This window comes from Mus caroli, unplaced genomic scaffold, assembly GCF_978045245.1.
Source record: "Mus caroli unplaced genomic scaffold, Mus_caroli_1 scaffold_19, whole genome shotgun sequence".
Classification (NCBI taxonomy): domain Eukaryota; kingdom Metazoa; phylum Chordata; class Mammalia; order Rodentia; family Muridae; genus Mus; species Mus caroli.
In genome coordinates this window covers 18,881,775-18,909,152 of record NW_028227274.1, presented here as the reverse complement: position 1 = coordinate 18,909,152, position 27,378 = coordinate 18,881,775, and the positions used below count along the sequence as shown (strand labels likewise).

Sequence of the window (27,378 nt, the reverse complement as noted above, 5' to 3'; positions counted from 1 at the left end):
TTTTACTACTATGTTAAAAAGCTCTTTGCTCTCCAATAAACTATATGATGCTGATGGCTTTGGGATATCTCAGACCATGTAATGGAGATCTACATTTTAAAACCCTAGAAAGTTATGAATTTGTGTTTGGTTTTTCCATTCTCTCATTTTGAGGGAGCTATGTAGCTCTTTCTTTACTGAACTTCATTCTATCTGTAACATGGAATCACCACATCCCTGTTTTTGCATGTATGCTACATGGCAGCAATCTCAAGGATCAGATCTCATGAAGCAGTATTCGTTACTGAAGGAAATACAGAAGAGGCCAGGCTCTGATATTTATACAGTTTGGTGATCACTCAGAAATCTGAATTAAAAAAGTTACTAGGCAGAAAAATAGTTTCAGCAAAACAGTCCCTCATGCTAGGCACCCAAGCAAGCCTAGAGTTGATATAGATATTCCTAGTCTGTCCAGTCCAACAGGATGGCTTTGGACAACCAGAGCTCCCATAAGACTCTATCTTGGTCACCTAAAAGGCTGGCGAGATCACTCAGAGCTGAAGGCTGCTCCCTTAGACAGTCAGTGTGGTTATTTCAGGGTCTTCCCACTATACATGGCTTTAATGGAGATTAGCTGATGAATACTTTTGATAATTCTGCCAAAGTATAAAGACTGCTTAGATTAGATTACTACATGATTGTTGTTATTTTTGTCGTTTTTTTCAACGACAATCCTCTTCTGCCATGTGAAATCTATCCTGCTGAGTGCTCTTGAAAAGTCAAGTCCTTCCTACCATTTTAAAAACAACAGTGGCAGAGTTGCAAGTCAATGATAGTGCTCAGCAGGATAGATCAAACACAGAGATGCAATTTCTGTATGTTGAACAGTGAAGTGAGATAAAATTTAAATGCTTACAATCGCTTAGTAGCTGCCATCTGATTGCTGCAAATTGAATCTTTCATAACAGGACTTATTGTAAATAGTGCCATTGCATTTGAAAGTCCAGCAAGCACTGCAGTAGAAGCCTGTGCAAGATGCTAGAGGCATGAGGTTTACGAGATAGACATGGTCATTTGCGCACTGATTACGAGGGGACTTTTTTGTTTGTTGGTTGGTTGGTTTTGGTATTGGTTGCTTACAGAATACCCATAGTTGTCATTATTTTCCCTCTGAAAGTCCAAACATTAATAATTTACTAGCTTTAAGATGCAGAGGACAATGGGCCAAGCACTTCATTTCAAGACCTGCTTCACCATGAGAAGTTCCCACTTCTCCTTGCTCTCTCTTCCAGATAGATGTTAGATAACAAAATCACAGATATATACAGATTCTTAAGATGTGCCATTAGTACTGTTGGGAAGTGTGTCGAAGCACGGCAACTCTAGTTTTCATAATTAGTGACTTAGCTATATTAGTAGCAAAAAGAAAAAAAAGCTAAAACATTCAAAACAGAATTTAATCTCTTCAATGTATGCTTTAATTCTTTCATGATACAATGAGAAGGCTGTAATTTAAATGATCGTGTCCTTATTCAACGTTTGGTTCAGTTCCAAGTATGACCAACAGGAAATATAAGTTGAGCATGCACTTTGCATGCACTCCACATACTTAGTATCTTTAATTCTTCATGACATTGAACCCCCAAAAGGCAGTGTGTTGCAATCATGCAGTTTTCCTTTGCAAGACCCCCATAACGGATGTTCAAAAATGAAAAGGATGTGACCACATAGCTTCATCTGTTTCCTTTCTTTCTTTGGTCCCAAAGAGCAACAACAACAAATAGACCCTGTCTATGTCTTGTTATGTGCTCTGTTTGGCTGGTAAGTGTGAGGGAAGAATGCAAGACCCCAACCAGACCACAATAAAGAAGTGTTACTCTCCAGTAAGGCAGGAACCTGGAAGGCAAAGGGCCTTTGCAAGGGCTTTGGTTTCATTCCCCTTCATTTATTTGAGTAAACATCACATATGCATGTTAATGTTATCATTCTAGCTGGGAAATTCCCCATTTCTAAGCCTTGATATTTTCAGTTTCCCCCCTCACTTAAGCAGGTGTCTTTCCATCTTTCATGAATCAAAGGATGGGGAGGGGGGAGGTTGTAAGAAGACAACCCTTGGGTGATTTTAATAAATTTACTAACCAGAGCACATTAGAGTGAATCATATTCTATATTTATTGACAAACAAAACTCAATTTAATTCATGTCTAGCATTGTTTTATAATCATTTTATTCAAGGACATATTTTTCTGTTTCTGTCCCTCCCCCCACAGTGTGGGATGTGTGTGAGGGAGATTCTTGAATGCCTCCAACTCCCATTGACAGCCTCAATGAGGGTACCATACATCATGAGATAAGTATGAAGAACATGTCCTCTACCAAAATGCACATGCCTTTCTGGTCCTAGAAACGCATGCACGTGTCTTTCTTTAAGGTCCTAGAATTAGGCTGAGGTCCATTCTGAATGCTAAGCAGGGTCAACAGTGTGAGTCCTATGGGAGGGCCCTTATTTATCAAGTGAACTCCCCAAGTTGAAAGGTTACATTTGTGAAATTGCAGCTGGGTTCCCTAACAGTTAATCCTAGCTCCTGCAAACCAAAGACTCTTAATTGAAACACAAATCTGACAATATGATAATGTTTTAATGAAAACGTGCTTTCTGTACTCTTATGTGTCAAAGACTGACAAGAGAACTTCAAAAGAGGTTGTTTAACCAGACAAAAATAATAAGAGAAAAAATATGTTTTTCAACAAAACCATAAAGCTTGAATAGTACAGAGAGGAAAAAAACAGGGAACTGTCCTCTGTTTTACCAACTGTGTTTCCCCCACCCCTGGCATGTCCTCAGCCCTCCTAGACAGGGACTGGTATCTTCCAAGTCAGCCCCACACCCTAGATACCAAGACAGGCTAAAGTGGCTCCTGGCATACTTTGAGATCAGACAGCTTCTGCATTTGAGAGTATGAGGGGGTTGGGGGGTGGGAGGGAAAACCCAGCATACCGATGTTGTGGAAGCTGCAAACAACAGCATATACACAGACACAAAAAAGTTTGCATATTGCACAGAGCGCTTGAAGATCATAAATCTATGCATGAGAAAGATGTAGTGGAAATTTTGGGGGGGATTAGAGTTTATTTTTGTCATCTCTGTGAGACAGCTACTCATTCATCCAGATCACAGCTAAGAAAAAAGCTGGTCACAGAAATTAGCAGTTTCAGCTCAGCAGCGAAGTCGCCAGCCTGTGAAGGCAGAGAGAAATTGACTAATTAGCAATGCGCACTAAAACTTGACGGTTCTTTATAGAGAGAAGAGAAGAGAGAGGGAGAGAGAGGGAGAGGGAGGGAGGGGGGCTCGCTTTTTCCCCTTCTTTCTTCCAAAGATGTTTGAAATCGCAGTCATTTACGCTCGACAATTTTTACAATAGCCTTGAGCCATAATTTTGCGAGTCTCTCCAGCATCCATCCCCCTGTATGGTCTCTCTCTACTGGCCAAGCACGACCATTTCTCTCCCCAACCGTGGATTTCCTATTACTCTCGTTACGACTCACTGAGCCCCAGGCCCAAGGATAATGATGTGTTGTTTCTTGGTAGCATAATTTGTCACACGTACATTTTTTCTTCTTCTTCTCTTGCAGAAAGCTCTGCTCCCTCTCTCTCTCTCCCTCTCTCTCCCTCTCTCTCCTCTCTCTTTCTCTCTTTTCTCCCTCTCCTATATTTTCTTGCTGTTGCTAATTCATGGTGATCAAATGATGTACGACAAAATAAATTGTACAGAGTGACTGCCTGGAGTTGGGAGCCAGAAGGTGTGTTCCCCTCCCAAGGAGAGAGCAAACCTTTAAAAAGGAAGGACAATTGATTTTGGGGGGAGCTTAAGTGAGCCCTGACTTTGCAGCTGGCTGACAGCAGGTAAGTTTCTGGCCTTGGGTTTGCCTTGCCTGTATTTTCCTTGTCTTTTGGGATTCTTATGGGTGCGGGGGGGATACTTATGGGGGGGGGTCGTGTGACAAACGCTTATAAAGAATAAAACTCTCATTGCAAGAAATAAGCAGATGGGAGGTGGAAGCAAGGGGGGATAACAAGAAGGAAAGACTAGGAAAAGATGGGGGGGGGCGGCTAGACAACGAAGCTGGGAGAGCAAGAGAGAGGTATGACCAGGGCCACTTCCAGTGAGGACTCAAATGTTTCCCGGCAAGCCCGAGCTTTGGGGGAGGGTGGTTGTGGCTGGGGGAGGGAGGTTAGGGTCCACCTGGAACAGGATGGGAAAGTGAGTGGAGAGGAGCCCAGTCTGGTAGAAATGAAGCCGGCGATCCAGAAGCCGCGCCGGGCAAGGCAGAGTGAGCCGCAGCGGAAGGGGCAGGTCTGGCGGGTCCCTCAGAGCCGGGCGGCGGCGGCGGTGGTCCCGGCGGGCGCGCGGGCGGGACACGGGCAAGAGGGTCCCTTCCTGTTCAGCCCTGAAAGGTGCAATTACAGATTAAGGACTCGGTTTGTGGATTTCACCTAGCCTCCCCCTCCCCGGCCTCCTACCACCTAGAAGCGGGAGGCTCAGACTTTTTACAGAAGTACTTCCAGGGCTGGGGGAGTAGGGGGGGTGCCCGAGTGGGGGACCTCTGGAAGCTGAACCCCGGGGATCGAAGGGATGCTTGTCCCAAGATCCATCTGGGTGCGTAGCAGAGACCCCTCAGCACTGGACCGCGCCCCCACCCCCACCTCATTCCCGGGCCGCCACCCCTCCCCCAACACCTGCCTTCTAACTTGAACTTCTCATAGTTCCTCCTGTTAAAGCGACTGCTCCCGGTGCTTGAGAGGGAGGGAGACCAATCCATACCAATGCCTCCTGGCCTCTAGTCTCTTGCTCTAAATCCAGCCTTGCACCCCAACTTGCCCCCAGTCATCCTCGGGGCCGCCCCGCACTGGAAGGGGAACTAGGTGACTGAACTTCCGTGCTCTGATATAGCAAAGGTGCAGGGAGAAGGGGGCCCGAGGTGGGGTGAGTAGTATGGGTGGAAGGAGTCTCTGGCCAGGTTTAAAGGCGTCTCTGGAAAATTAGCAAATCGGGGTGGCGGCGAGGAAAGCCAACAGTTTGCGAAGCGGGGAAGCGGGCAGGGCCGGGGTGAGGGAAATGAGCTAGAATTGATAAGGACAGCTCCCGCCTCTGCCGAGTCCACTGAGCGGGTCCCCATCGCGCTCCGCTGCACTTCCCCGGGAGAAGAAAGGGCTTTATCTCTTCTCTCAGACTGTGAGCCTAGGACTTTTTCGGGGCAGCGCGGATAATCGAAGGTGTCCCCAGCTTTTAGAGAGCTAAGAATCGCCCACCCGCACGCCTGCCCCCCCTTTTCCCACCCCACCCCCAAACTGGGCCAACTAAGAAAAAGCAAAGCTTCCAGCACCAGTTGACCTGGAACCGCCGCCGTCGGTCGCCTCTGAGCTCTTGAGGCACCCCCTGACTCCCCACTCCCGGCCTTTCCGTTCATCCAGCCGGGCATGGACTCGAGCCCACGAGGTGTCACGGCCTCAGCCTCCACTTTTGCCGCCGCTGCTGTCACCGCTGTCGCTGCCAAGAGAGAAGCTTGGGTGCTTTTAGGAAAGTGAGGGGCGAAGTGTGTAAGAGATAGCAAGGAGCAGAACCGGAGTCCCGAGCCCAGACGAGGACCCTTCTGGAGGCGCTCAGGACCGGGCGCCTTCACACCTCCCTCTTAGGTTCGGATCCTAAGAGCGCAGGGAGGGAGCCAAGCGGGGCCTTGATTGTTGTTCCTCTCTCCCCTCCACACCCTTCCCCACCCCGACCACACCCCACCCCCTACACCTCCCTGCTACCCCTCCCATCCCCCACCCGTCTGCCAGGTTGGAGGAGGGTTTAAAGCCAGGTGCGCAGAGTCAGCTCGCCATGTCCAGATCCGGGGACAGGACCTCCACCTTCGACCCCAGCCACAGTGACAACCTGCTGCACGGTCTCAACCTGCTGTGGAGGAAGCAGCTATTTTGCGACGTAACCCTGACAGCCCAAGGCCAACAGTTCCACTGCCACAAGGCCGTGCTGGCCTCCTGCTCGCAGTACTTCCGATCACTCTTCTCCAGCCACCCCCCTCTCGGGGGAGGGGTCGGCGGCCAGGACGGCCTGGGGGCCCCCAAGGACCAGCAGCAGCAGCAGCAGCCTCAGCAGCAGCCTCCACAGCAGCAGCAGCCGCCGCCACAGGAGGAGCCCGGGACTCCTTCCTCCTCCCCCGACGACAAGCTGCTGACCAGCCCCAGAGCCATCAACAACCTAGTGCTGCAGGGCTGCTCGTCCATCGGGCTGCGCCTAGTGCTTGAATACCTCTACACAGCCAACGTGACCCTCTCCCTGGACACAGTGGAGGAAGTGCTGTCGGTCAGCAAAATCCTGCACATTCCTCAGGTCACCAAGCTCTGCGTTCAGTTCCTCAACGACCAGATCTCAGTGCAGAACTACAAGCAGGTGTGCAAGATCGCCGCACTGCACGGCCTGGAGGAGACCAAGAAGCTGGCCAACAAGTACCTGGTGGAAGATGTGCTGTTGCTTAACTTCGAGGAGATGCGTGCCCTGTTGGACTCGCTGCCGCCCCCCGTGGAGTCGGAGCTGGCACTTTTCCAGATGTCCGTGCTATGGCTGGAGCACGACCGTGAGACCCGCATGCAGTACGCACCCGACCTCATGAAGCGCCTCCGCTTTGCGCTCATCCCCGCCCCGGAGCTGGTAGAGCGGGTCCAGTCGGTGGATTTCATGCGCACCGACCCGGTCTGCCAGAAGCTGCTGCTGGACGCCATGAACTACCACCTGATGCCCTTCAGGCAGCACTGCAGGCAGAGCCTGGCCAGCAGGTAGGAGACAACAAAGAGGAAGGCGGGGTGGGATGGGGTGGTGGGGAGTTGAAGAGGCCGGAGGGAGGGGAGGGGGCAGGGAGGAGGGGAGAACTGGGTGGGCTGGGCGGAAGGCTCCTGCACGTGAAAAACCATTTCAAACACTTCAGCTGGTGTGGAGAAAGTTGATTTTAGAGTGTTAGAAGGGGCAACAGGGACCTGGCCTAACAGTATCCCTGAGCGCTTGAATGCCCAGATTCCCATGTCTTCAGGGCAAGAAACATTGAAGATTTCAGACTGAGGTTGAAACTGAACAGATAGGTGGGGCCCAAAGGCCTATGCAGTTTAGAAGAACAGCTCTGGGCACCTTGGTCAGTCAGAGCTCCCTCTGCCCGCCCCTTAAAGTGGACCTGTTCAAGGAGATTGAGCCTGTGGTGCAGATCTTTCCCGTTCCTGTTTTGAGCCAGGAAGAACTCTCAGTGTTAGCAGAAGAGAACTTCATAGTCTTTCTGTCATGCACTCAAGTTTTTAATATTTTGGTTGGTTTTTGTGCTGTGACTGAGGTCTGCTCTCTTTCTAGATTGGAACTCCCGAAAGGAGTTGTCTATTCCTATTACTAGTTGTAATGATGGGCATTCTGTGGCCAAGTGAACTTTTCTACTTTGCAGAAAACACTTTCTTTTCTTTAAAGGAGAGCAAAGCCACACACATTTCAGGGTGGTAGGGTGAATCTTGCCTACTAACTTCTGTCCCCAGGATGTCTAGGGCATTGACAGCTGGGAGTGCAGAAGGACAGGGAGTGGAGTCTTGCACCTCCAGTTGCTCTGTGTGTCTAGCAAGAGTCACAAAGAAGTTAAGGAGCTGTTAATGCTGTCTGCCATTGCCATTTAGGAAGTATCTGTTTGTGTTGCAAACAGTATTTCATGTCCAAAAGGAGAGAGAACCATGTTTTTGTAAAGTGCTGCCGAGATGAGAAGACTACAGAAACTGACAATCCTATTTGATTGGCTCCAATTTCAAACCCCTTTTAATGAGCCCTAGCAAAGGGCTCCTTCTATTTTTGGAGAAGAGGCATGGTATCCCCTCCTTTTCATGATTAAGCATCCAGGTTTCAGATGCCAGGCTATTGAGGCCAGCCTAAACCTCCAAGTGTTACGGGGTAAGACTTGAAAATCCACCTGAAAATCCACCAAGGCAAAGTTCCACACAGAATGATGCCTAAGACATGAGACCTTACTCCAGGCAACCTCAGAGAGTAGGTGTGTGTGTGTGTGTGTGTGTGTGTGTGTGTGTGTGTGTGTGTGTGTTTCCTCACATTATTTCTACCAGTCTGAGGTAACAGAAATTTAAAGGCATTTAAGATTATCGGCATTTGTTTGCCAACACTGCTGTTAAGTTTAAGTCAACAGGAGGGATGAGAAATCTTGAACTTGTAACAGATCCTGTGAACTGACTTTTCAGAATTGCTGTGGGAGATGAGTTTGTGTATTGTGGTGTCAAGAGATGTCTGTAAAAAAAAAAAAAGTAATACAAAGACCCTTGTACATCAACAATGAGCACAAGATTCCATGTCAGAACAAAATAGGGAATGTGTTATCGTATGTGTTTTTCACATGTCTAAAGATCAAAATGACAAGCTCACTGTGACGGGCAGATATTGCCGTGCCTAAGGGGATTGGTTAGTAACCATTCACTATGTTAGATTTTATCATTGTTGGCAACCTTTAACTACTAATTTAGCACCTATCCTACACAGTCAGGAATTCAACCTACTAGTTAGACTCTTGACACTACCTTTTACATTAATATATATATATATACATACATATATATATGTATATATATATATATATATATATAATTTAGGATAAATTCAGAAACCCAAAGGAGATGATCAATTTTAGGATTGAACTTGTTGCCCTATGAATAATTGGGCCGACAAGCTTTGTAAATTGGATGTAGTAAATAATCTCTGGCATGCTCAATGCATTGTTATATATAGGGATGTCCTAAGATTCAATGTCAGGAGAGTTCACTTTCAAAATGCAAAATGTTAGTCAAAAATCCTACCTTCGTCTGGAATCAGCACACCAGCTGGGGCCTGCTGGCTCTGTCCTGGTGGGCTGCTAAGATACCAGGCTGCCTGGCTCCGTGACAATACCTCCCAGCTTCACTGGGCCACATCATTTGAAGGGTATGTAGTGGTGTCTGACCACTGAATGCTTACAAGTGTCATGGATGCTGCAGGGATCTGATACTTCTGCAGTCGGAGGAAACCATATTTTTCCTTTAGAAGAGAAAGATATAGAAAAGAAAATAGTTCAGCAAACCTATAGCCAATCTCAGGAATAGAATTTGGACTTCATTCCATTATTAGAAACTGTAGCATTTCAATTTTGGGGATGAATCACATTATTCTAATTTTAAATCACAGAAGAATGCAAAATCTTAACTTGAGTAAAGACAAAAGTGTTCTAAGTTAAAACCCTTTAGCATTAAATGAACTCCATGTTATAGCCAGTGTGATAGAAAACGGTTCTCTCAGCATTGCGTGGGGGTCAACAGGAGGTTAGCTATGTCACCATGCTGTTGTTGAGATTATGTCACTTTTATGAAAGACAACTGAAAAGAAGGGCATTCTATTTATGACTTTTCCTTTACCTGTAGTTTTTTAAGAGCCCAAATATGAATACATGCCTCAAATTTAGAGAGGGAAAGGGGAGAACTAAAATTGACCAGTTGGGCACAATGAACAGGAAATGCAACCAAATAGAGTAGGTGAAAGAATTCAGGTGTTTAAGAACATATACTGTGTCTGCAGAAAATAAAGGGTTTAATGTAATTGTTTAAAATATAACTTTAAAAATGAATATGTAATTCTGAATTTGTATTATCTGGAAAAATGAGCAGCCGAGGAAGTCTTTAGGGAAGCAGTGGAGTTGATTTTATATTTTTCTCTAGTTCCTCAGTTTTTCTGACCATGTCATGTGAACTCAGGTTCATATTCTGTTTTAATAAAATAAGCGTTAGTTCAACGAATGAAATAAGACACTTTACTGCCCCATCTTCAAATAATTAGTAATTTAAAATGACAAGACTTGACAATGAATATGATATTTTAGACTAGAGGTATAAGTTCTAGTGGTGTGTTGCATGGGATACTGAGTATACGTAATAAGAGATTGCTGAATTAGATTAGAGACCTTAACGTTCTCATAGAAAACGAGAGGCAGGAAGATGATAAATATATTAGATAGCTGACCTTAACCTTTGCATATTATATACATACATCAAAAAACCACATCATGGCCTAAAATTCACATCTTTTATCAGGATTTCTTTTTGAAAGAGTGTTTGAACATACACACAAAAAATGTGTGTATGTTTAGATGTATGTCAGATTACTTGACTGTTTTCTTTAGGTTTATTACAGGATGAGGACATCTATGTCCATTTGAAGAAAAGTAAGAATTAGGAGCTGGGAAAAGTTCCTGGGAAAGTCACTACCAAAGTCTTCTAAAGAATGAATATTTCATGCAATACAGTTAGTACTGAAGAATAACTAGCTGAAGATGCATGGACTAGTGGAGAATAAACCTAGTCATATGTCCACTTATGATATGGAAGGCCTCAGTCTAAATTATCTAAAGTAACCAAAAGTTTCTTTTCTCTTTGTATTTTTTAGTTGTATTGCATGATTTAATAATGATATCAAATTAGACTGGAGTAGTTAACTTTTGCTTCTATTTTCATTGGTGCTTCTACAATCTAAGCTAAATAGATGTTGTGCTACTAATGTTTGAAGGAACTAAGATTATGAAGCAAGAAAGATGTGTCATTCATGTGTTGATCAGGGCATAGTTACTGTTGACATACAAAAAGCACATGTGTGGAAAACATTCACGAAAATAATGATGTGGCTAGTATCTTGTTCTTTATATAGATACTGAAGTGTATCTTCAAGCAGTCATATTACATAAAAGACAGAAAGCAACCACACGAAACTTTTATTTTTTAAAGTATGACTATTTAAAGATTGCACATGATAATATTAAAATCTATTTACATGTTTAGCGTCCTAAGTATCTAATCCCAGCATGTGTTCCAATGCTAAAAAGCAATGGCATCTGCTAACACGAAAATGCAGTTCCTGACCTTGATGCCTACCAGCTGTACTGCAGGACAGTGGCTTTTACTGGCTCTCTTCCTAAGAACTGAGAACAGCCTGTGCACAGCACACCAATCTGCATTCTGTAAATTGTTGCTTCCCTTTATGCCAATTTGATACCCTCAGATTAGAAGTTGTTAGGTAGTTAGATTTTGTATCAGAAGTTACTCAACCATTTAGAATACAATTTGTTTATTATCTGAAACAAGACCATTGATTACAAAATCATATCACAGGTATGGGAGGCCAACAGTTCTCCTACAATTCAAAGGCAATTAGAGTACATGCTGTTTGTTCTCTACACATAGATGACTTGCTGACAAAAACGGACATTTAAATTTTTTTTTCTTCCTTGGATTTCTTCTTATTTGTAAGTCTATTGAGATTCACTCATTTACTTAGATAATTTGTCAAGTATCTGAAATTGCCTAACAGAAAAACACGGTTAAAATTGTGTTCCTTAGTTAAGTGTGGTGGTTTGTGACTATAATCACAAAAGGGGACAGAGGAAGGGGGATGTTGAATTGAAGGTCAATCTGACCTAAACAGCAAGATCTCATCTATTAAAAAAAAAGGAAGGAAGGAAGGAAGGAAGGAAGGAAGGAAGGAAGGAAGGAAGGAGGGAAGGAGGGAAGGAGGGAAGGAGGGAGGGAGGGAGGGAGGGAAGGAGGGAGGAAGGGAGGGAGGGAGGAAGGAAGGGAGGGAGGGAGGGAGGGAGGGAGGAAGGAAGGAAGGAAGGAAGGAAGGAAGGAAGGAAGGAAGGAAGGAAGGAAGGAAGGAAGGAAGGAAGGAAGGAAGGACGTTATACCAGCCAGGCAAGCCAAACCAGTGAGCTCCAAGTTTAGTGAGAGATCCTATCATTAAAAAGAAAAGGGCAACTGAGGAAAACACCTGGCTTTGGCCTCTGACAGAATAGGCAGTATGCCTGTGACTAAGCACACGTGTGCTCTAGTAAAGCTGCCTTTGCAGATAATGAACCTCCATGTGATTCTCATGTCAGTATTTTTGACCATTTAAAAGCATTCAAACCATTCTCAGTTTTGGAGCCACACAAAACTAGGAAGTGGGCTCACTTTTCTCATTGGGTCATGGTTTGCCATCCTTTCTTCTAGGCACTAAGGTTGTATCAGTGAATAAAATAGACATAAACTAACCAGACATGGCAACACACTCCCGCAATCCTAGCATTTCAGAGGCTGAAGCAGGAGGATTGCTTCAAGTTTGGGGCCAGTCTGAGAGAGCAGAGTGCCAGGCTAACCACGACTATATAGTTCTGCCCTGTCTTACAATATGAAACAAAAGGAAACCAGAAAAGCAAATGACCTTATTCTAGTAGGAAGACTCCCAGTAGTCTTCTGCCTTCCATTTAGAAGTTTCATGACTAATTCTACCATGTCAGGTTTGAATTTCATGTTTCCATGATAAGACTTAAGAACTTATCAGCAATCCTAGACAACTATAATATGGTCGCAATTATAATATGATCAATCAAAAAAAAAAAAACATGAGTAAATGCGATACTCAACTTTTTAAGCACTTGAGATCCAGAAACTTCAAAGAGTGGATGCTTTCTCCTTCCCTCCTGCTCTCTGTCTGTCTCTCTGTCTCTGTGTGTATGTCTGTCTGTCTGTCTCTTCTGTCCACATGTTGTTTATTAGTATAGTAATTACCACTAATTGAACATTCTCCAGGAGACTCATTTATTACTTCTATTATTCACATTTAGAGAACTCCTTCAATCTCTGAGAGACTGAAAAACTGAAGCATGATTTATGAATGACTTGAACAATATTTACTTTGAATACTCCAGTCATGGTGAATATGTATTATAGACATGGCTAAAGTAAAATGCTAATATATACCTTCCACACATTGGCTTCACCACATCACAACAGTGACTGAAGTCAAGAGAAAAAACAAAAAGATACACTAGAAAGCCGGAATTCCAGCCTACTGGTCTACCACATTTTAACTATTGGTTCTGAGAGTATGGAGATTAGAGAATGCTGAGAAAGTTAAAGCAAACACATTTTAAACACATGTGAGAACTTTTAGTCTAACTATGAAAAATGATTACAAAATTACAACAAAATTACACAGCTCAAGTTTGAACCAAAAATCACTTTCTCAGGACTGTTGTGGTCTAGAGCATTAGGGTGTCAGCTTTGTGGACAAGAGGAGCAATAAGTCACAACTGTCAAGATGCTCACACACTTGAATAATGTAAAACAAGATGCCCTTTTTGGAAATACCTTTGTTAATATTTTGTTTCAAGAAAATGATTTTATTAACTGTTTTTTGGCACAACTGTTTATGCTGTCTGTCATCCTAGGATTTCAGGAAACACATTTATTTCCTACACTCTTCACAATGACTTCCAAGATACTTCTTGAGACTTAAACTAGTGACAATATCTTAATAAAAAAGAAAATATTCATATTTTGATATAAAATAAATAGGGGGAGGAAATGTTGGTTTTACTATATAGGGTATATAGAATACAGAGGTTTTTGCTGTAAATATCAGAGGGCTTTATCTTTTCAGCAATAATATGAATGGAAATGAGTTAGAATAGTTTGTAGTATTGGGAGGAAAGTGATAGACATGGTAGAAAGATAATGGTAGGTGGGAGAGGGAGAGAAATCAGGGGAAAAGGTGAAAAGAATAAGAGATAGCAAGAAAAATACAGCAAAATGCAGGGAAGCAGAGAATTTATTAAGTGACAAACTATATAAACAAAGAAAAAATGAGAACCAATAATACAGGAAGGTGGGTGAGGAAACTCTAGAGATAGGGATTGGTGTTAGGCAGGTAAATACAACTCAAGAAGCACTTGTGACCCCATATGCTCACGTTCTACACCTTAAAGTTAGCAACAGAATCCATTGCACAGCAAAGAGTTGTTACTCCTTAAGACAACAGCAAAAAGATAATGTTTACAAAGAAGTCTACCGTGCTATCTTAAACCCTATGATTTGATTCAATTCAATAATTATAGTTGTCTACTAGGTGTTACATCATTAGAAGACTAAGTGACTAAGATTCCATTAAAGTAAAAGCAAACCTTTATTCTTGTGTTTCATAAGAAGTCATTTTAGAAGTGTCAGAGATCAAAGGTGACAGACTACTTTGTCAAGTACAGAAGATGAAAATATATCTGTATTCTATGCAAAACTGTCTCAATTCCCAGCATCCTTTGAGCTAAAAAGCAAGGTGACATTCACTACTTTGGGTGGCTTCCCTAAATCTACATGCCTGAGTAGATCATACCCACAAAGGAATTCTGGGTGAGACACTGAAGTCTGTCACTAACAAAAAAGCTGTGCTGTGGAAGAGCTCCACATTTGCAGTGGACACATGCAGGGGCCCAACTCCAGGCTGAGCTCTGAGATACAGAGCTGGACAAGAAGGACACATTCCTGAATTTTTGCAGCTTACAGTGAAAAGAAATAAGAGAGGAGGTGGAGAAGGGAAGGGAAGGAAGGGTCAAAGGTTAGTCAAACGAGTGTTAGATTAGCACATAGCAAAACCTTTTTATGAGAACATCATGGAACAGAGGGTCATGACCTTGCTATCCAAAGATGCCTCTCTCTATAGAGAAGATCAAAGATGAGCCTTGAATAATGAGCTATCCAAGGTAACAAGGTAAGAGATCTGGGGAAAGCCAGGGTAAGTAACTGGGTGAGGCCAAGGCAAGGCAACATGTGCAAAGTCCCCATGCAGAAAAGTTAGGCACCTTCCAGGAACCAAAGAAGAATTTGTGTCTAGAGGCTGTCGTAGAGATTGTCTCATTACAGAAAAAGATGTGGCCCCAGCACAGGAGCTCCCACCACAGAGGCACATTCTACAGTGGAAAATCAGCATATTTTTTAGTTGCACTGTGAAAAAAGGCAAATAATTATGCAAATGCTGTTGCCTCTGAATTCATAGATCTAAGTGACTGTCACTGGTTTTCTTTAGCAGAGCCCTGCATCCATAAAATGGGCTTGTACTGTAGTTTGATTTCCCAGAGTTCTTGTTTGGACCAACTGAGTTAAAAAAAATACAGCACAACAACGAATGAAGAAAGGAGAGATGGAGAGAGAGAGGGAGGGAGGGAAAAGGAAAAGTATACATAAAACAGTACTAAAATGTATTTATAATTAATTTTTAAAGCCACAGGAACCTGCATTTTCCTGAATATACATTTGCTTATCAAGAAGACTCTGGGAGATATTTATAATTTCATCTTCAGCATAAAATTTTAAGATCAGCAGAAGGAAGTAAAAAGATCCTAAAGGTTAAACCAAGGGCATCAGCCAGCAGGAGAACTAGAATTCCCAGTGGCTTTGAGCAGCTGCATGTAATCCATCAGAGGGGAATAGCAGTCTCCAAGACACTAGAGTTTTGGTTTCACAGGGAGGAGTGGTCTTCTCTTAGTGTCTACATGTCAGCTCCAAAATCCCCCCACATTCACAGTCCGACTTCTCTCCTCGAAGAGTGCCTGTGAGCAGGGCTGGTAAATTGCACCTGTGCAAGGACTGAACTTCTCAGAGCTCGGCTGGGCCACCGTATGGAGCCTGGCTCACTGGAGGCTGCAGAGAAGTGAACTGAAGAATTACAGTCGGTTTCACTTCCCTGCCTTATGTCTCTTCAGGTGCCTCTGAAGACAGGCAAGGCCAGTGAAACGGAGAGAGGGAGGAAGAGAGAAAGCATCAGTATCCAAAAAGGAGTCCTTGAAAACATAGAAACATTGTAGAAAAATGTGAACTGGAGGATGTTTGCATGTGTCTATCTCTGCCCACAACTTGTGTTCTTTGGTGGCTTCTGGTTTTCTGTACAGTGACTTCTGTGAGCTTTTAAGAAAAGCAAATGAACGATTGTTTTGTTATGTGTTGGAAATGAGGTGGTGGTCCATTCTTAGTCTAACATGTTGTTGGGGAATTATTGGGTTAATTTGTTGCCCAAAAGAAAATTGTCTTATTTATAAAAATCCCGCTTAGAACAAATCAACAGAATGTAGTTTAGCCCTGATGTTCAGCATCCCTTAAAACAAAGTACCACACAATTATACTGTATAAAATGAAAGGATTCCAAGATGGGGGATAAAATAAGGAAGTCTGGAGGGCAAACTTTAGAAAGAGCACTTTCATACTGCACACACATAGTTGACCATCAGCCTGTTCAATTTCCTATGCTTTTACAGGAGTTTGCTTGGGTTGGGAAGCATCCTAGTCAGCATGGGAGTATTGCAGAGGCAGAAGTGTGTGCCTAGTAGCACAGACCAATTTGGTGGATTGGTTACTATAGCAACTGCACCATCACTGTCAGTGGCAGTTTCTGTAATCTCCCTCTCTTAAGGCATTCACAAACATCCAAAATGACAAAAGGATGAAACAGAGGGACACCACAGAAGAGACACACGAAAGGTCAAGTTTATAATGTAAATATCCTGAACAGCTTTGTTGCATACTTCATGCAACCTTAAAAGTCAGACAGATGTGCGTTCAAATCCCACCTCAGTCTTTTATAGGCTGTTTCTACCTTGGGTAATTTACTTAACCTATTTTCAGATTCCCCACCTACGTAACACACATGATACTACTACCCACCTTGTTTCGATTCTGAGTGTTTGCCTGCTGAATGAACAATATGGGCATCTTGCGCTATGAAGTCTGGCCAGGAAGTCTTACAGAAATAGTTCTATAGCACATTTTATATATTTATCGATGTTTCTTTTAGGGAGAACACATAACCTATCTAGGGCAGAACCCATAGCCTGGGTCCTGTCACTGTGCTGGTAGCAGGGTGCCTCTGCAAAAAGAACACTGCCTGTTTTACCTGCTGCCTCCTGATTTACATTATGCTCATTTTATCTATCTCTGAGTTTCCGGCAGTGCTCTGGTTCATCCTCAAGTCACTTCTGTCCTCTTGGTCCATGTTAGCAATCAGAAAAGCTAGACAAATCATGGTAGCTTTGTACATAACAGGTTTATTAAGGTGTAACAAACACACAGCACATGTTACCCATCCGAAGTATGTGGTTTAGTGGGTGTGGCTAAGTTAGAAGAATTGTGATGATGTCACCACACCTGGACATTTTGACACTCCTCTCAGAATCCCACATCTACTGGATCCTCACCCCTTACCAACTTCCTCTCCCAGACTCACAGCAATCTGAGTGCTCAAATACTGTGTGAACATCTCTCACAAAACCTACCTGGGAATACTTAGTTAGTGAGTAACTACCAATCTAACATTTGTTTTCACAGATTTGCCAGTTCTGATATGTCACATAAGAAAAGTAGGAAATTACAGAATCTTCTTTGATTGGCTTCTTTAATGTATACATGTATACATATTATTACATACAAAGTTGCAGTACTTTGTATGTTTCCATGTATACTTGTGATACTAAAGGTTTCCTTTTATATGATCTCTTTATTGCTGAGCAGTAATCTGTTGCATGAATATGCCAGGTTTTATCTTTATGCTAGTTGATGTACAGTTGAACTCTTTTCTGTTTTTTGCTATTATGAATTACACTGCTGTAGGCTCCCATGTACAGTTCTTTATGGATCCACGTTGTTGGGGTCTTGGTTTTACTTTTAATGTTTATCTAACGTTGTATGTGTGTGTATATGTGTGTGTGTGTGTGTGTGTGTGTGTGTGTGTGTGTATGTGTGTTCCTGAGGAGCCTGTGTTTGTCAGAAGATGCATTGAGTCCCTTGGAAATGGATTTAGCAAACTACTTTGAGCTGCATGTGGAGGAAGCTGAGTCTTCTGAAAGAGCAGCAAGTGCTCTTAACCATTACGCCATCTCTCCAGGCCCTGGGCCTATGTTTTTATTCTCCATGAGTAGATTGTTGCTGTCTCATAGAGAAACTAAGCTAGCCTAAACTAAGGGGAGCCCTTGGAGGAACTGTGCAACATTTTACGTGTGGAGAGCAGTGTGCAGTGTGTGAGGTCCCAGCTTCCCCACAACGTCAGCCATACTTCCATCTTTTGTTATGGCTCCCCTTAAGAGTGTGAAATGCTGTGTCACTGTGGTTTTCATTTCCCGACTGGCTAACATACTAAACACCTTGCCATGTGCTTATTGGTCGCATATTTGTTCTGAGAAATGTCTAGCCAACTACTATGGACATTTTTGGGGGTGGGGAGGGAGCTTATTATTGGTCTCTTTAAGATGTAACTACGCATGTCCTTTCAGCTTTTTAGGAAGGCCTCTTGTAGCTCGTGAGTCACAGCCCAGACAGCTTTCTGCAGGAACTAGATATTTTTGCTGACAAAAGTTGAAAAGAGAATTCATGTAGAAACACTGTGGAAGTTGTTCTGCGTTTGGTGCAGATAACTACTATTAAAAACATTGGTGTTTGGTATGACCAAAAAAATGCCCATTATTGATGGCAGTATTGTTTGTTTTTTATCTTTGTGTGACTATTTTGGCTTTGTTGATTTAGCCATTGTATTCCTCAAATAGTAGTCTAGACTTAGCTAAGTAAGTCTTTAATTGAAAAGATAAATTATTTATCACAGAAATCATTTACTTAAATGCCCATAAAGGCACACAAGTAGTTATATCAACACTGTTGAATAATTGCATGTAATAATTATTCTAGAAGAATGAAGTAGAATTCCTCTTTGACTGCTGAGACAGTAGTGCCTCAAAAGAGTCCTCCAGGATGAGAGGAAATAATGTCAAAAGGAAACAAAACAAAGCCTGGGACTCTCTGAGTGTGACGTGGTGGCTTTCCTGTGTCAGCAGGGAGGAGTAGAGCAGTGGCCATTAGTGCTGTTTGAGCCACTGCCGCTGAAGGCTTCACCATGGTCTGCCAAGGCAGATTCTGAGCTGCAAAAGCTAAATTCTCCATCAGAAGAGCTTGGCAGCTTCCTTTTTCCTACAGTCTACAATTTCCTTTAGGACAAAGGAACCCCTAGGTTTGAAAAGAAAGGACTTTTTCTACTCTTGCTACCTTGGGTACCACTATTCCACTGTGGTTAGGGTCTGTGACCATGTGGGGACACTGCACAGCAAATGATTTTTGAGGTTTAATGCTAATATTTTTGGACAGAGCAATTTCTAAATTATTATGAACAAATAATTTTGTTTTCTGTGAAAATGTACATGCTTCTATTAGAAGAATGGGATGTTAATCAGTTTGTGGAGGGCTTGCCAATCATACATGGGTTTAGCCCCCAGCATTATATAAATCAGGCATGGTCCCACATATCTATAATCCCAGAACTTGGGAAGGAGAGGTAGAAAGAGCAGAAGTTCAAGGTCATTCCCTACTATTTACAAGGATAAGACATTCAAGGTCACCTTGGGATGTATGAGACCCCTGTCTCAAAACAAACAAGCAAACAAACAAACCACCACCAACAGTGATACTGTAGGCTTCTGTCATAGTTCTGAGTTTGCGATGTGGGGGCTTATGATTTAACAAAAAATTCTTTATCTAGACATTCAAGGGAATGGGGTATTAATTAAAAGTAAATGATAACATAGTTTCTACAGTTAACTACCTACATATGCTGAGAAGCAAATGGCCTGTATAATCAGTCAGGGTTTGCTATTGTTATGGGTTTGTGGTTGTTTTGACGGGCTGAATTAGTTGTTTGTTACGAATGTAATGAGCATCATCTACCCTGGACAGAGGTCATGGAGAAGTTGCCCGATAAATCCCTGAGAGTCATGAAAAACCTTAACTGCCACTCTGCCTTCTCAAATTGAAACAAGAGGGAGAGAACAGATACTACAAAGCTAAAATATTTAGGTGCCACCTTTAATCCATTCAAAGAAATTCCAGAACTAGAGAGCAGCAAGTATAGGTGGTAATGGGTAAGATAATAAAACTAAATCCTCAGAAGGGGACATCCTCTGTGCAAAAAGAGAGCCCTGCTCATAGGCTCACAGAGACTGGAGCGGCAGTCACCAAGCCTGCATGAATCTGCTATAGGTCCTCTGCATATATGTGATAGCTGCTTGCTTGGTGCTTTTGTAGGATTCCTAACAGTGGGAGTAGGGGTGTATCTGACTCTTACACATGCTTTTTGGACCTTTTTCCTTCTACTGACTTGCCTCACCCAGCCTTGATATGAAGGTTTGGACCTAGTCTTACTGTAACTTGTTCTGCTGTGTTTCGTTAATGTCTGAGGGAGTCCTGCTCTTTACTGAAGGGAATCAGGGGAGCAGTGACTCAGGGGAAGAGGCTAGTGCAGGAAAGTGGCTCTGGAAGGAATGGAGGGAGGGTAACTGTAGCCAAGGTGTATTATATGACAGAATTTTTAAAAGAGTCCTGAAGCCTTCCATGCGTGCAGCCAAACTATAGTCCAAGCTCCAGAGCACAACAGTCCTATAAAGAATCTACTAGAAAGAATGTTTCTAGAGAGTGCTTTGACTTTTTGTTTTCAAGGAAATTTCAGCCACAGAATATGAGAATCGTTTAAAATTTCTGAAGGCTCAAAGAAATGCAGATATATAGTTTTACAGATCCTAGACTCCACCATAAGAGCTTTATCTGTTCCCCAGCTTTCCTTCCTCTGCAACAACACTATCAGGAAGACTCACCATATGCATATAGTTTCAGAACACCAAAGAACTTAGGACCATGACTTTGCATATTCTAGGCACTCCATACACAGTTAGGTGACACAACACTGGGCCATAAGATGGAGTGATTATATGTGAACTCAAGAGCTTTCTCAAGACAGCCATACAAGCCTCCTCAGGATGACCCTTCTCTGATGTCTGTTCCCAAAACTGAACATGAAACTCACTCACTAGTCCTTGTCAGCCCTTTGTGTGTATGTGACAGTTCTGCCAGGGATGCTTGGACCCATTTGGTCTGTGATAACGTGTCATCACTGATTGGGTGACTGGAAGCTGCATGTTTAAACACCAGGGCTATTTGTAGGTGTGCCTTTCTGCCTAAATGGAAGGTCTCCCCATTCCAGTATATGGTCTTCCCTCCATGTCTTATGCATTCTCCTGTTTCCTTCTCTTCTTACCAGAAACTAGTGCTGTTAGGTCAGAGTTCCCCTGTAGAAGTTATTTAACCTGACTAGTTCCTTAAAGTTACATAGACAAGTGAGTCCCATTAAGGTTTAGGACTTAGGTGTCTGTCTGAATTTGGAGGAGACACAATTCAATTCATTGCAAACACCAAAACTAGGACACAGAATTAGACAACAGAAAACATAACCTAGGTTAACAAAAATTCCCACAAAGTCACCTAGACTTTGAATCACACTGAAAAGCCACAGGGCTGAAAGAATTTGTTTCTCTTTTCTGTCTCTGTAGAAGACAGAAGAAAGTCACAATAGTAACTTATTGAAAAGAAAGTAAGAGTAAAATCTGTTGGAATTTGTATTTTAAATGTTTGACTTATTCACATGAGCAAAGGGGGAATATTTCCGAGGGAACATTTTGAAATTATTAGTCCTTAGGGAATTTACTGCCTTGTGATGAAATTTGGGTACCTGCTGCCCTCAGGCATTTGGGGAATAACTCAAGCCTCACAGAGGAGTGTCCACAGTTCAGTTTTAGGGTATGTAGTAAACTTTGTCAGAATAATTTGTTTCAACGAGTCAGAGATCTGCTGGTTGGAAAGGTTATTGCAGTAGATTGACTAAGAGGCCCTTGTGAATGCCCCTTCAGAAGGCCCCATGGGAAGGTCTCCTTCCTAGAACTCATTGTCTTCCAGCTAGGGTTCTCTTTGGCACCACTGCCCCACCCCTCTTGGGTTGCTGAAGCAGCAAAGAACCTAAAGAACTGGCTCCCTATAGGGAGAGAAGGGAAAAGAAGAGGAAGATAAGAGATTCCTATTTCACTCACAGCAGCAGGGTGTCCCTAAGCTAGATCCCACAGGCCACAGCTCATTGTCTCTGCAGCACACCCACCTGCGCTCCCCTCACTCCCAGGTGACAGATCTTCCTCAAATAAGAACAACGTCTTCCTTTACTTTAGCCCTAGGATGCATTCCCAGAATCACCTCCCCATCCTACAAACCTCTGCCTTGCCGTGAATGTTCCAGGGAGTCAACATAGCCAGTTACTAACTAACTTTTCTTGCTGTCTCCCTGCATGGCCACTCCTGCAGTGACTCTCCAACTGGAAAGAGCCTGCTTGGCAGGAGGCTGGCTCCAGTGCCTCTGAGCCAGCTTCAGAGTTTCCCCAGGAGGAATCTCTCTCCGAAGTTACAGTAATGGAGGAAACCGGGCTCCAGATCACACAGTGGGACAGGACCTCTGTTCCTTTAAGGTCTTTTGAACAGTGGACTTTCTTTCTTTAACATATCATTTTGTTAAAACATTTGTTTTGACCCTGCGAGACATCATGTTAGTGGGGTATGCTAAAAAATCTAACTTGACTTCTCTTTATTATTCCATGATCTTGTGTCTTTCTGTCTTTCTGTAGCTTTTGCATGCACCAGATGTCAAGCATTCCTTAGCTCAGAAAGACATTCGTGTTTCTTCTGAAATCCAGCCAGACAGGAGACAGAGAGCAAGAGAGAAGTCTCAGCAGTGAGACTTGTTCTTGGGAAGGACACGTAGTATAATAATTAAATTCAGGCATTACTTGGGAGTGCATTACTCTACAGACTACACAGAGCCTAAAGGGCTTTTCCATGAACATCCTTTTCTCTTTTATAGAATCTCCTTTACTCTTGGATACAAGGAGAAGACCTATCTCCTCTTGCACAAACATTGACTATTGGTCCCATGTTGTGTGCCAGTGAGTTGTGAGACCCTGCTTGTAAATGGGAGGGTTGGGCTGAGAGGTTATATTTGCCATGCAGCTTCCTTCCAGGGATGTGGGGAGGATTAATGAGATTTTATTTCTGTTACAACTGATGCTCTTCAAAAGAGAGGCACTGAGCACTAGGTACTGGAATTAAGGATATATAGTTAATCAAGCAAAGGAGATATTCAACTATTTCTGGTTTACAAAAGGCTAAGAGTGTGGTTCGGCTGGCAAAAGCTTGCCTTACAAATGTAAGGACCTGACTTTGGTCGCAGAAGCCATGTAAGAATGCTCTGCTTGGTGGTGCACTTTTATTCGTAGCACCAGGGAGGTAGAAACCGGAGGATCCTGAGGCTTACTGGTCAAGAAATTAGCTTAATTGGTGAACTCCAAGCCAATGACAAGCCCTGTCTCTAGTTTCTCTTCCAGTAAGGAGCACACACAAGCACACACGTACACACACACACTCACACTCACACTTAAAAATAAATCAATCCATAAATAATAAAGTGTAAAAATGAATCAAGGGAAAGGGAGGAGGGTGGTAGAAGTGCAAGGAGGTTGCTGGAAGTTGGAGCAAGAATGGGGTATCCAGATGGATCTGTCCTGACCTTGAGGATTATGATCTAAGTCAGGAGCAGGGGCTACACTTTGCAGACTCAGATGAAGATATTAACCCCTTCCTGTCCTACCTGCCTCAGGTGTCATCAGATGGTAAGCAGATTTTGGTGACAAAAAGAAAGTGGTAAAGGCAGAAACAATACACACTGTGCATGCTGAAGGACAGACAAAGTGTCCTTCTGGGATGAGGATGTGTTGGGCACAGTGCTGACGATGCCTGTGAGCTAAGCGGGCTGAAGTAAAGAGTCAAGGCACGTGCGCATGCACACACACACACACACACTCACGCGAACACACAAGAGTGGTCAACCACACTTGCAACATACAAAACTATTGTCGAGCCAGGTACACCTGTAATCCCAGCTCTCAGGGAAGGGGACTTGAGGGGGAGGCTGAGGACAGATCAGAATTTGAGGCTAGCATGACCTCCTATCTTAAAAAGCAAAACAAGAGCAAAAGTTGTGGCTCAGTGTGTAGAGAGCTTGTCACGCAGGCACATAGCTCTGGGTTCAGCCCCCAGTACTGCAGAAAACTGGGCATGATTGTGCAAGCCCATAATCCCAGCAGTAGGGTCACGGAGGCCAGGGGATCAGAAGGCAAAAGTAATCCTCAGCTCTGAGCAACTATGAGTCCAGCCTGTGCTACATGAGCTCCTGACTTAAACAACAACAGCAACTAAACAAAAGCAAGCAACAAAGCACTAAATAGCACTATTTAGTGCACCTAGAGAGTGGAACTCTAGTTAGTGGTGTGCTCGCGTGACTGTACGTGTTGAAAGTGCAGAGTTGGAATTTGAGCCAGGTTTCAGAGCTCCAGGTTTTAAGTTGCTGGCTTCTAATTGTTATTCTGCTGTTGATAAGAGGTAAGATAATTCCCGGTGGTATGTGAGAAACTTTAAAAAATAATAGATTGTGTATTGCTGAGGTTTAACAAGCATTAAAAATAAAACACTGCTATAAAGCCCATGATCTTATAAACACAACTGCTCAAAACTATGCTCCATAGTACTGGCTGATGAATAAGCAACAAGAAAATGATATTGGGTCCTACCCTAAATCATCACACCAGAGACGAGGCACCACTACCTACCTTAGACAGTCTGTAAAGTTTCTAACCTGCAGAAAAGGTGCCCCCTTTCTTCCTCCCCCCATATATATATTTATATATATATACACATATATGTGTGTGTATTAGTATTATACATATATATAATAGTATTTACTTAAAGTTGTTCATATGTATATGATGTAAATATATCTTATATCTAGTACATGAATCCTAAATGATGCTGATAACTAAAGCCTTGCATTGTCGTGGGTGGCTCCAATTCTGTGAGACAAAACTGAACCAATACACATGCCTGTCATCCCAGCACCCAGGAGCTGGAAGGAGGAGGAGCATAGTTTCAAGGCTATTTCTGTCTAAGTGATGAGTTTGAGACTACCCTGAGCTATGGTTTTGAATATTAAAAACAAAACAAAACAAAACAAAAAAACAAAAGAAGGAAAAGAAAGAGAACCACCACCACCACCAAAATCCCACCAACTCCCAAATATAAAGAGTAGGGCAAATGCTCAAACAACTACAACAACAACAAAAGCAAAACTAACTAACAAACAATAACAACAACGAAACAACAAAAGCCAGAGGGCATGGTCATGAAAACAGCAATTGTTTGATCCTTCTCCAGTGGGAAGAAAGTCAGGAACAGTTTAGAGCAGTACATAATAAAGATTGGGTTGGATTTGGGAACCGTCAATATGACTGTGTGCTTTCTGTGAGATGGCAAACTTAAAAACAAGAAAGGTCTTCATTCTTCTTGAGTTTCATGCGTTTAGCAAATTGTATCTTATATCTTGGGTATCCTAAGGTTTGGGCTAATATCCACTTATCGGTGAATACATATTGTGTGAGTTCCTTTGTGATTGTGTTACCTCTGCATATGTATCGAAAGATGGCCTAGTCGGCCATCAATGGAAAGAGAGGCCCATTGGACATGCAAACTTTATATGCCCCAATACAGGGGAATGCCAGGGCCAAAAGAATGGGAATGGGTGGGTAGGGAAGTGGGGGTGGGTATGGGGGACTTTTGGGATAGCATTGGAAATGTAATTGAGGAAAATACGTAATAAAAAAAAAACAAGAAAGGCTTATTGGCGGTCCCAGCGGGCTTCGCTCATCCATAGCCCTGTTGTTTTCTTTGGCAAGGCTGCCCATCATGATTCAAAACACATGTCCAAAGCAAATGCCTGCCTAGGGAAACAATGAGAAACCAATGTCCTGTGGTCCCAGTCAAAACACACCCACAAAGACCTAAAGCCCTACCTATTGAAGATTCCTAAGCGTTCCATAACTCTTAGCTAAGGCTTTTATGCGATATTTCACACACAAACTTCTTTCTTCAACAAACCACTCTGATTTCCTTCCTATCATTTGCTCTTTGAACCCTTCTCCATCACTCACTGGATCCTACAACAGGTGAGAAGCCAATGATAGAAGTAATCTAATGTGTTTCTGACTGTCACTGTACAAGGGACTTCAAAATGCGCCATTCATTCTTGCATGTATCACAGCGGAGCTTCAGTCACATAGAAACATTTATTGAACAGCTTCTTGTACTGCATCTGTTTTTGCTTGAGTACAGTTGGCAATTTTCTCAGCCTGCATTGTCACGATAGGGAGATTGACCAACTCTCATACTTCCATCTTAGGAAGCCTATATCATACATAGGACTGATGCTTCTCCAGCCATGGTATAGCTAGACTCATGGCAAGAGAAAAGGGTGACTCTAAAGCAAAGTGTGGGAAGCTAAGACAACACAGTCACCTCAGAGTCACAGCAGAGCACTGGGAGAAACCCCCAGGGGCATGCCTGCATGAGATGGAGAAAACCAAACCACCCAGAGAAGCTGGAAGAGGTGCCCACACCCCTTCCTCTAGTCTTTGGTCTGTTAAATGGGGATAATGACGCTGTGTTTACCTACCTTGGAGAGACATTATCAGCTCTATTTAAAGGCTCTTCCCATGAAAGCTGCTGTGTAATTACCAAGAACAGCTATGATAAAGAAACCTAAATACAACAGCGAATCAGCTGGAACCGATTCTCAAGGGAGTTTACTTCTCTGGAAATTTTTAAGAAAAGGGTAGCTAGCAGCTCTTCTCTGAGAGTGCTGGGCCCCACTCAGCTTTAGGTTTCTGGAAAGCTAGCTGACTTTGAAACCTTCTCCTGCCCAAGGACTCAGGACCCTCCTCTGCCTGCCTTTTCCTCATAATCTAGGAGATTTCCAGCTTTTGTGTGTCTGATTTTTTTTTCACATTTTGAATCGTGTTGCTTGCATCAAAAATGTATTTCAAGTATTTCAAGTAAGGCGTTCACCTACAGAACAGCAAATGATAGAAGATAGATGTTGTAATCTGGGAAAATCTGTACCTTATAGATGGCAGGTAATAAAAGCATCTGTGACAGCTTTGAGGAGGATTGAGGACTGGGGAAACGGCTGTTGGGAAAACATTTGCAATTCAAGTGAGGACCTGGGTTCTAATCCTAAACACCCAAGTAAAGCCAGACACAGCAGCACTATTGGTAATTCTCTCGCACTCCTGAAGTGAGATGGGAGGCAGAGATGAGGCGGAAGTCTGCTGGGCAGCTAACTGAGTGCATCTAGTAGCAAACAACAGAAACCCAGTTTTAAATAATGCAAAAGAAGACCAATGTACAGACTGGCCCTGTAAGCTTACATACATGTCCTGACAGGCTCATACCTGCACACACAAAAAACACAAACGTGTATATACATATCACACACACATTTTTTTTAAAGAAGAGGGTTGAAGTTATTGATCATCAGTGTCAAGCTGTGCTAAGATTCAGTGAAAAACTGGACACATAGGATCAGGTGTGCAGAAAACAGGGGTGCTGCTCTAATCTACCTGTCAGAATCTACTCCAGTAGAACCAGGGCGAAAGCAAGAGGTTCAGGCCTTGTGAGATGACTCAGGAGGTAACAGCACCTGTCAAGATTGATGATCTGAGTTCAATCCAGTGGTGGGAGGAAAGAACAGATTCCTGC

The 27,378-nt window shown here is 43.1% G+C and overlaps 1 protein-coding gene and 1 pseudogene across 2 annotated transcripts in view; one reads left to right on the top strand and one right to left on the bottom strand.

The window, feature by feature from the left end:
* Positions 1-2,249: 2,249 nt before the first annotated feature.
* Positions 2,250-5,552, bottom strand: LOC147000228 (uncharacterized; annotated as a pseudogene). Its single transcript, XR_015046047.1, has 3 exons — positions 5,373-5,552; positions 4,224-4,428; positions 2,250-3,216 (listed from the first exon to the last, which is right to left on the bottom strand). The product of XR_015046047.1 is annotated as an uncharacterized LOC147000228 (transcript).
* A 261-nt stretch (positions 5,553-5,813) lies between these two features.
* Klhl14 (kelch like family member 14) overlaps positions 5,814-27,378 on the top strand; it is a 102,951-nt gene continuing 81,386 nt past the window's right edge. The window contains exon 1 of the mRNA XM_029471720.2: positions 5,814-6,814. Within this exon, the coding sequence (XP_029327580.1) occupies positions 5,862-6,814 (953 nt within the window). The 5' untranslated portion in view covers positions 5,814-5,861. The remainder of the gene's footprint in view (positions 6,815-27,378) is intronic.